At 65.9% G+C, this 9677-nt stretch overlaps 1 protein-coding gene across 1 annotated transcript; it reads left to right on the top strand.

The window, feature by feature from the left end:
• Positions 1-1382: 1382 nt before the first annotated feature.
• Positions 1383-9412, top strand: LOC310923125 (phosphatidylinositol 3,4,5-trisphosphate 5-phosphatase 2-like; the record flags this gene model as incomplete). The annotated part of the gene is made up of 24 exons (XM_083884257.1): positions 1383-1519; positions 2458-2521; positions 3089-3417; positions 3496-3633; positions 3781-3868; positions 3990-4076; positions 4224-4331; positions 4410-4524; positions 4706-4812; positions 5005-5107; positions 5524-5720; positions 5963-6080; positions 6204-6300; positions 6470-6608; positions 6685-6784; positions 7005-7093; positions 7323-7404; positions 7505-7594; positions 7677-7793; positions 7877-7965; positions 8117-8204; positions 8401-8556; positions 8691-8772; positions 8851-9412. 24 exons carry the CDS (start codon positions 1383-1385, stop codon positions 9410-9412), a joined length of 3282 nt encoding a protein of 1093 aa, XP_083740383.1.
• Positions 9413-9677: the final 265 nt, after the last annotated feature.

Raw genomic sequence — 9677 nt, 5'->3', positions numbered from 1 at the left:
CCAAGGGTGGGGAACAGTCAGGAGTGTGGCTTGGCACAGCACTCCATCCTCATCCTCATCCTTATCCTCATCCTCCTCCAGCAGGAATCTACTTCTCCATCTATCCCCTGAGCAGCCCTGGAGCTGCCAGGCACCTGGACAGCAGAGGGTGGCTGCTGCTCATCTGTAATTAATTTCTGCTAATCACCCTGGCAGCCCGAGCCACCACACGCGTGTGGGCCCGCTGCCTCCCGGCCACGGGGAGTAAAACCTCTGGGGCTGTATCCAGGACCTGTGGTGCTGTCCGAACCCTGTCCGGCTGGGAAAAGCCTCCCTCCTTCCCGGGAGCCCCCAAATTCCCTCCCACCTGCAGGCAGGGCGCACACAGGGGTGGTGACATGAGTGCCACTGTGGGTGGCGGCAGCAGCTCCATCTCTCTCTGCCAAGGGCAGAGCTCTGCTCCCCAGGAGCGGGCAGCTCAAGCCCTGCCAACAGCCCCAAAACATATTTCAGGGGCTTTCTGTCATCCTGCAGTGCCTTCTCCCAGGATTCTGCCCATCCCTGATCCCCGAGCGGGATGTGGAGGGAGCAGGTGGAGGCAGAGCGCGCTGCGGGAGTGTCCCCGCTGTCCCCGCCGTGCCGACCCCCTGTGGCCGCTGCCTGGCCCCGGTAGCGGGGCTGGAGGAGGAGCGAGGAGGCGGCCCCGGGGCTGGGGGAGCACAGAAGGAGGAAGAGCGCGGCCGCCGCGGGGCAGAGCGAGCAGCGCGGCATCACCGAGCGGAGGGGCCGCCCGCGGGACGGGGACCGGGGACATCGCAGTGGGCACTGTGTGACCCCGCCCTGCCGCCCCGTGGGCAGCGTGGCGGGGCAGGGGGCCGGGGTGACCCACCGGGGACAGCCCGAAAGCTCAGCTCGCTGCCCACAGCACCCCACAAGGGACAGGGGAGCCCCGCACGGCGTCTGTGAGGGACGGTGAGTGTGTCGGGTGAGGTCGGGCCCCTGGGTGCCACCAGCACGGTCTGTCCCCGCCGTGCACCACGGCAGGATGGTGGCCCAGGGCCGCTTTTCCTGTGACCCTCCCAACAGGAAAGATGCGCTCACTGATATGCCCCCGTGCTCCCTGCAGGCTGGAGGAGTCTCCGTGATGAGGATCATCCGGGCCCCCAGCCTCCCCCAGCTGCCTCCCTAGAGCTCCTGCCACGCTGCCTGGCCCCATGAGCATCACCTCGGTGTCTCCCTGTCACCCGCCGGGAGCTGCAGCCAGCACCACGCTCGGGTACCTGCGGCCCGGTGTCCCCACGCCACCCCCTGGTGTCCCTTCACCCGCCCCCGCGGCCCCTGTGACCGCCGGCAGCCCCTGCTGAGCTGGATGAGGCGCTGGGACGGGGACACGGCTCGGCGGGATGGCGGCAGCAGGGTGGTACCACCGCGACATCAGCCAGGCGGTGGCCGAGGAGCTGCTGGCCAAGGCCGGGCGGGACGGCTCCTTCCTGGTGCGGGACAGCGAGTCGGTGAAGGGGGCGTACGCCCTGTGCCTCCTGTGAGTGTCTGCCCTGCCTCTGCCCGTGCCTGCTGGCTCTCGAGCCTTGCCTGCCCCCCTCTGTGCCTCTCCCTGCTCCAGGCACCGCCAAAACCTCATGGAAGGGCCTTCTGAGTGGGGTGAGCCGGGTGGGAGCTCCCTGGCACTGGGATTTTGTGTGATTCCGGGGTCAGGGCAGTGGAGCCCTGTCCTTGAGAGCAGGATGAAGGCTGGGCCCACAGCCCTGCCCGGCACCATGGCTGCTGACTGGATAACCCCAAATCCAGAGCACACTGAGCCGTTTGGGGCTGCCTGCTGGCCTGTGGGCATCTCCCACGCTGGGGCTTTGGGGCTACAGCCCCCAACATGGGGCCTCTTGCCATCCCCACTCTTGGAACCAGGTGTGCAGGCCCCGAGAGCACTTCTGCCTGCACCCTTCCTGCTGTCTGCACCCTTCCTCCTCTGCAGCCTTTCTGCTCTGCATCCTTCCTGCCCTGCACTCTTCCTGCCTGCTTGTCTCACATCTGTGTGGGCAGGTTTGGCGGGATATACCCCCTTTCCTCCACTGGCCTGGCCCTTTGTGGGGCACAAATTGCAAATTTAAGCACTTAGGGGTGTGGGGCACGAGCCAGAGTCCAGGCTGGTGGCACGGGATGGTGACACGGGCAGGGAAGGGCAGTGTCCCCACAGGCAGCTCTGTCTGGCCGAAAGCCATGGAGCCAGGGTGCTGTGGGTACCCCAGTGGGTGGAATCACGACTGTCCCGTGCTATTTGGAAGCAGGGGGGACACTGCACGTCCTCCCACAGACCCCGAGCTGCGGGTGATGATTTATTTCTAGAAATGCTCGCTCAGTTCCTCTCTCTGCAGAGGCGATGGGGTGTTTCTCTCAGGGCCGGGCCCCCAGCGCTGCCACAGCGCCGTGGGCAGCAGAACGGGGCCTCTCACCTGCTCTCTCCAGGTTCCAGAGGCACGTCTACACCTACCGCATCCTCCCCGATGAGGAGGGGCTGCTCTCCGTGCAGGTGCGTGCTCCCCCTGCCCTGGGCGGTGCCTCGGAGCTGGGCGTGGGCGGGATGCGGGGCCCGGGGTGCTCGTCCCCCTCCCCGGTGAGGTGGCACCGGCCTGTGGTTTGCTTTCTGCTCGAGCTGCAGGATGCGGGTGCTTTGCAGCCCCTCCAGCTCGGTGCCGTCAAGAGCTGCCTCGGCACAGCACAAAGCGTCCCGACACTGTCCCTTCCTGCCACACACCCTGTCACAGCCTGCCCCCACGGGGTCTGTCCCCACGGGGTGTGTCCTGCCCTGGCTTTGATGTTCCCTCAGGGTTTCTCCTGGTACCCAGGTCTCTGCAGCTGCCTTTTCTGCACCTTAAAAAGAACATCCTGGGTGTCCACAGGGAGATTCCCTGTCTGCTGAAGGAGGCTGGTGTCTCCATGCTCCTCCATGCTCCTCACCCCGTGGGTTTGGTGCCCAGCTGGCCCTTCCCACTCACCGCGGGCACACTGTGAGGGACAGACACACCGGGCACAGCAGACTGGGCTGCCCTGGCAGAGGAGGGGACGTGACGGTGCTTCCCCTGCTCTGCCTCCCCAGACCATCCAGGGCATCCAAGCCAAGTGTTTCCGCACCCTCCCCGACCTGATCGGTGCCTACCAGCACCCAAACAACGGGCTGGCGACCCCCCTGCTGCACCCCGTGCACCGCCCGGGGCCGGAGGAGGACTCGGGTGAGCCGGGGAGGGGCCGGGGGCTGTTCCGGGCTGGGAGCGGGGAGGGTCCCGCTGAGCTGGTGGCTCTGCCCACAGACGGGGAGGATGCCCGAGCCTGGGGACACACGGCGCCCTGTCCCGGCGCTGCCCCCGCCAGCCGCACCCACATCCCGCAGCAGCTGCACCAGAAGCTGCAGGAGCAGGTGCACAGCAGGTAAGGAATCCCTGCCCGCCCCGGGAGATGGGATGGTCATGCCCAAGGGTGGGATCTTTATGTTCACCCCTCTCCCAGCCCGGCCAGTGACTTCATGGGCTTCATGGCCGAGTACCTGACGCACCACGTGCAGGACCTGGAGGCTCTGTGCCACGGGCACCCGCAGCTGCGGCACCTCAGCACCGCCCTCGCCACTGCCTGCCGGGCACTGCACAGGTCAGTCGCCTGGGGGCGGTGGGGCTGCAGCTGGGCCACCGCCCGGGGCCACCCGCCTTGTCCCTGTCCCCTTTTGGTGGCCGAGTGTCTCGTCAAGGCACGGGAAACGCCCACACCGCCCCTCGCCCGCTCTCTCCTCCCCTGCAGCGAGATAGACTTCACGCTGGCGGGTCTGGAGACCCTGACCAGGGTGTTTGAAGCCCCTGTGTCCCCTCGCAGCCCGGCCAGGGAGCAGGTGAGTGCCCCCACAGCCCCCAGGGGCCTCCACATCTTGTGGTGCAGCCCGGACTCACAGCGAGGACTCCACCAGTCCAGTGCCACCGTGCTGCTCCAAATTTATCCATCCTCCCCTTCAGGGTTTCCTCAGCAGCGATCCAGACCTGGAGCTGCTCCTCAACAAGATCTCCACTGTCAACCACCTCCTCTCCTCGCTGGAGAAGAAGGTGCCTGACCCCACTCACGGTGCAGCGGGAGGCACAGCTACCCCTCCCCTAAATTAACCCCTCTGTCAAACCAAGCTCCAGTGGGAGCACAGCCCAGGGCTCCCAGCTGGCCCAGTGTCCCCAGCACACTGCCCATTTCTCTGGCAGGTGCTGAAGTCGCTGCAGGAGACGGTGACAAGGCACAACCTGGCACTGCCCAGTGTAGCTGTGGCCCCCCTGCCAGCTGCCAGGCCCCTGGCTGTGCAGAACTTCGAGGTGAGGCTGGGGACTCTGGTGTCACTGCTGGGCAGGGCAGGTGTGGGGACAGCTCCAGAGCCACATCCCCCTGTGCAGGTGAAGGTGGGCAAGTCCCAGCGTGCGGCCCTGACGGTGGATGTGGAGTCGGGGACAGTGACCCTCACCAAGAGAGGCAGTGGCTCCTCAGAGGAGGTGATCCCACAGGATAAAAGTAAGGGGCTGCTGCACTCCTGCTGGCTGCTGATGGGATCCTTTGGGGCTGTAGGGTTCCCTGCCATCAGCCTGATGCCACGGGGATGGGTCACATGCTCTATCACGCCCCAGCCCCTGTCCCACACTGCCCATGCTGGGAGTTGGGGGCTGCCCTTGCCCCCCTGACCTCCATCCTTCAGTCCTGCAGCTGATCAAGTACCAGAGTGTGCAGAGCAAGGTGAGGCTGGTGTGCTCCCGTGAGAACCAGAAGAGCCTGAGCAGGGACTTCATCTTCCCCAGCGCACGGGTGAGTGACACTGCCCCTGCCCACGGTGTGTCCTGTGAGAATATGAGACCCTTGGGAATATGGGAAGGAGAAAATCAGTGGTCTCAGGACTGAAACCACCCCTGCAAGCTGCCTCCTACACCTGGGTGTTGTCCACCTGATCCTGGGGTGCTGTGCCCCCCATCTCTCTAAGACACCCTCACCTTCCTGCAGAAGAGAGAGGCTTTTTGCCAGCTGCTGCAGCTGATGAAGATCCAGCACTCCAATCTAGATGAGCCTGAGATCATCTCAGTGTACGTCGGGACGTGGAACATGGGTAAGGGGTCAGGAGAAAGTGGCCTTGTCCTGGGAGATTGTTTTGGCTCTTTGTGAGCCTGGCTGGGCTTTGGGAGGTGTCTCAGGAAACGTCAGGTCTGAGCTGGCTGTCAGTTTGAGGAGGAGGCTGGAGAAGACACCGATTTGGCTGCCATGGGCTTTATCTGTCATCTGTCTCCCCAACACCCTCCAAGTGACACTTACTTAGAGGATGTTGGGGAGGCAGAGGAACAGAGACATCAGGAGAGTTTTGGGCTGTCAATCCCAGCAGCAGTCTGGGGTGCACACAGCTGATCCATGGAGCTGGCAGGCTGTTTCCCATCCCCAGCAGCTCCTGGAGAAGGGCAGAACTTGTGCTGGAGAGGAGCTGGGGAGCCTGGCACGTCCGCTCTGTGTGACCCGTGTTCCTGCCCACAGGCAGCACACCCCCACCCCGCTCCCTGGCCTCCTGGCTGACCTCGAGGGGCTTGGGGCGCACGCAGGACGAGACCACAGCCTGCATCCCCCACGACATCTACGTCATTGGCACCCAGGAGAACTCCCTGGGCGACCGCGAGTGGGTCGAGTTCCTCTGCGCCTCCCTCAAGACCCTCATGGCCATCGACTACCGAGTGGTAACAGTGGGCACAGCCGGGCCTGGGGGGCTGGGTACCATCAGCCAACCCCCCAAAACTCCTACCCCAACCCCCAGGTCCTCCCCCACCCCAAATCAGCCCAGGGAACATCCTGTGTTCCTGCGTGCCATCCCCCAGGAGTCAGGGATGGGTTGCTGACCTAGCTGTGTGTCCAGCCCCATCCTCTGTGGCTGTGGGGCAGGATGGGGGGCCAGGCAGGCTCACCCCCTGCCCCACCACAGGTGGCCCTGCAGTGCCTGTGGAGCATCAAGATCGTGGTGCTGGTGAAGCCGGAGCACCAGCGGCGCATCAGCCACGTCCACACCTCCAGCGTGAAAACCGGGATCGCCAACACGCTGGGTAGGGATGGGATGGGATGGGATGGGATGGGGCAGGGAGATGACTCCGAGGGAGGGGACAGCCTGAGGGCCAGGACAGGACTCCTGGTCTCCCCCAGAGTTCAGTGGTGGCACATCCCTGCAGGGAACAAGGGAGCTGTGGGCGTCTCCTTCCTTTTCAACGGGACTTCCTTCGGCTTCGTCAACTGCCACCTGGCCTCTGGCAGCGAGAAAACCCACAGGTGATGCAGGGAAGGGGAGGACGGGGCTGGCCTGGGGCAGGTGGGTGTCTCAGGGGGCTGGAGGAGCCCTGAGGGGCTGTGGGGCTGCCCCCGTCCGCAGCTGGCAGGAACAGAACGAGAGTGAGCTGTCTCCGGGGTGGCTCATACGGCGCTGCTGTCCCCCCTGCAGGCGTAACCAGAACTACAGTGACATCCTGCACTCCCTGGCTCTGGGGGACAAACGCCTGGCGGGCTTCGACCTCACCCTGCGCTTCACCCACCTCTTCTGGTTCGGGGATCTCAACTACCGCCTGGACATGGATGTGCAGGTGGGATCCTGCAGGTGCCAGGCTGGGACAGCAGGGGGAGAGGCGCCCAGGGGTCACTGTCCCTTTCCCGGCACAGGACATCCTCACCCACATAGTCAAGAAGGAGTTTCAAGCCCTCCTGGCTGTTGACCAGCTCAGCCTGGAGCGGGAGAAGAACAAGGTGTTCCTGCGGTTCAGTGAGTGTGGGGACAAGGGCACTGCTCCTCCCTCTGAGACAGTGGCACCAGGGCCCCCAAAGCCCTCCCTGTGTCCCCCTCCAGCTCTCTCCTGGCACAGCCCTGCACGAAGTGCCCAGAGCCTGGGGGACATGGCCAGGGGTGCCAGCCATCAGTGTGAGCCTCCCGTGGGGACAGGCAGGGACCATGGCCCCATGCCACCTGTGTGTCCTGATTTCAGGTGAGGGTGACATCTCCTTCCCTCCCACGTACCGCTACGAGCGGGGCACACGGGACACCTATGTGTGGCAGAAGTCCAAGCCCACAGGGGTGAGTTCCAGAGGTGCCTCTCCAAGCAGGACAGTTTGGGGACAAGGACAGCAGGGTGCTGAGGGGGCTGTGTGGTGATGCTCAGTCCCCACAGCTCCGTCAGCCTGGTCCTTACCAAAACAGGATCTAGGAAGGAGGGAAATCACTTTTTTGGGGTGTTGGGAAGCACTTCTGGGCAGGAGGACCCAGACCTGAGAGGCCACTGAACCAGCTGCTTTCCCTTTTCTAGATGCGCATCAATGTCCCCTCGTGGTGTGACCGCATCCTGTGGAAGTCACACCCAGAGACCCACATGGTCTGTAACTCCTATGGTGAGTGAGACCCCGGGGACAGAGCAGCCAGGGGTGGCCAGTGCTGCCCAGGACCCCAGGGCTTTGGGACCCTCCTTCAGCAGCCCCTCCTGCCATCCAGGTTGCACGGATGACATTGTGACCAGTGACCACTCGCCTGTCTTTGCCACCTTTGAGGTGGGAGTGACGTCGCAGTTTGTGCCCAAGGAGGGTAAGGGCTGGGGTCTATCACCCCTCAGGCCGGGTTTGGGGTGAGCCCTGGCACACCCTGACCTGCCGGGACCTGCCTGCAGCCCCTGGCTCCAGCCCTGAGGCGCTGGCCTGCATCGAGTGGGAGAGCATCGAGGTGATGCTGAAAACCACGAGCCGCAGCAAGTGCTACATCGAGTTCCACTCCTACTGCCTGGAGGGTGAGGGGATGCCTGGGGTGTTGGGGGTGGCTGTGGGGGTGACCTAGCCTGGCTGGAGCTGTGTGCCCCTCTGTCCCCTCCAGAGATGCAGCGGAGTGGAGAGAACACCTTCCAGAACTGTGACATCCCCGGGTTCCTCAAGCTGGGCTGGTCTTCCAAGAATCTGCCTGTGGTGAGCAGCCCTGGAGCATCCTCATCCCCATCCCTGCCTCTGTACCCTGAGCCCCAAGGGGAGCTGGAGCTGTCACCACCCCCCAGGACAGACCCTCCCTGTGCCCCCTACCCCGTGGCAGCCCCCCCAAGCCCTCCCTCTCTGTGCACAGCTGAACCCCATCCTGCCCGACCTGGAGTACCTGGGGGACCAGCACCTGCTCCTCAGCATCAAGGGCGTGGAGAGCTGTGAGTCCTTTGGTAAGTGGGGATGGTGGGGCCACCACGATGGCCTGGGGGTGCCAAGCACAGCCCCTCAGGTTACAGCCTGCTGCCTGTGAGGTTGGTGGCTGGAGCTTGGCAGGAGGGACCCTGGCACCCACCCTGCCCCTGGTGCCGCTGCTCCCGGCGGGCTCCTGTGTCCCCCGAGCCCCGGGGGCTGACACTGTGCCCGCAGGCGAGTGCTGCCTCGCCCTGAGGTCAGCGATCGGCAGCACGGCCCAGCAGTTCGAGACCTTCCTGTTCCACCGCGGCGGGGAGACGGGCTCCGTGCGCGGCTGGATGCGGGTGCGGGTGCCCCGGGGCCGGTCCGGCACCCGCGAGAGGCTCTACGGTAACGGCGGCCGCCCGCAGCCCCCTCCCGGTGCCCTGGGCTCGGGGACATCCCCTGGGCTCGGGGACACCCTGGGCCACCTCGCCCTCTGTCTCTCGGCCGTGGGGTGAGGCCAGACCTCGCTGCCTTTGCAGAGTGGATCAGCTTTGAGGAGGAGGACGCTGAGCCGGCGGCAGAGCCCCCGATGTGCCCCAGGACAGCCCCGCAGCGCCTCAGGTACCCCAGGCGGGCTGAGCCCTACCGGAGCCCCGGAGCGGGGGGATGCTGATCCTTTCCCCTCTTTGTGCTCCTCAGGAGCCGCCCCCGCAGCCTCCCGGAGCCGACCACCGGCTACACCAACCCCGCCTACTTCATCTTCGAGGGAGTACCCCACGCGTGGGCCGCGGGCCCCGGGGAAGCCCCCAGGAAGCAGGGGGACGGTCCGGCCGGGGGCCAGAGGAGCCGGAGCCCCTCCGGACCGCGGGTCCCGCCGGCCGCAGAGGAGGAGCCGTGGTGTGGCCGGCCCCGCTGCGGGCCACCGAGCCCGTCCCCTGGGCACCCACTCAGCCCCCCCAGAGCGGGCCACCACAAGAGACCCAAGTCCGCCGTCCTGACCAGGGACGCGGTGGGGCTGGGCGACCGCTCGCAGTGCGCGGGCACTCACCTGAGCCAGCTGGAGCAGCTGTCCCCGCGGGGCGGGGGGGACAGGCAGGAGCTCCCCCCGCGCCAGAGCCCCCGCGCCCTGGAGCCGCCCCCGCGGCCCTCCCGGGACGTGCCGAGGCCGCTGGGCCCGCGGGGAGCGCCGGGCGCTTTGAACCTGCCGGCTCTGCAGGCTCAGCCGCCGCCGCCCGCCGGCCCGCAGCCTGCCAGGATGTAGCCACAGCCCTGCCCAGCCCTGCGCGCCCCCGGCAGCCGCTCCCCTGCCCAGCCCTGCTCAGACGCTGCTCCGGAGGCCTTTCCCTCCAGCACAGCTCCCGAAGCCGCCTCCGCGCTCCCTTTGCTGTCGCTATCCGGAATAAAGCGCCACGGACCGAGCGCGTATTTGCACACCTGGCCCTGCGAAAGGGCGGGGAGACAAAGTGCGAGCCGGGTGGGGAAAAGAGCGGTTCCCTCTGTCCTGGTGCTCCAAGGCGTTGTCTCCC

Source organism: Zosterops lateralis (assembly GCF_965231275.1).
Source record: "Zosterops lateralis genome assembly, chromosome: Z".
In the NCBI taxonomy this organism is placed as follows: domain Eukaryota; kingdom Metazoa; phylum Chordata; class Aves; order Passeriformes; family Zosteropidae; genus Zosterops; species Zosterops lateralis.
This window is presented reverse-complemented; position numbering and strand designations above follow the sequence as displayed.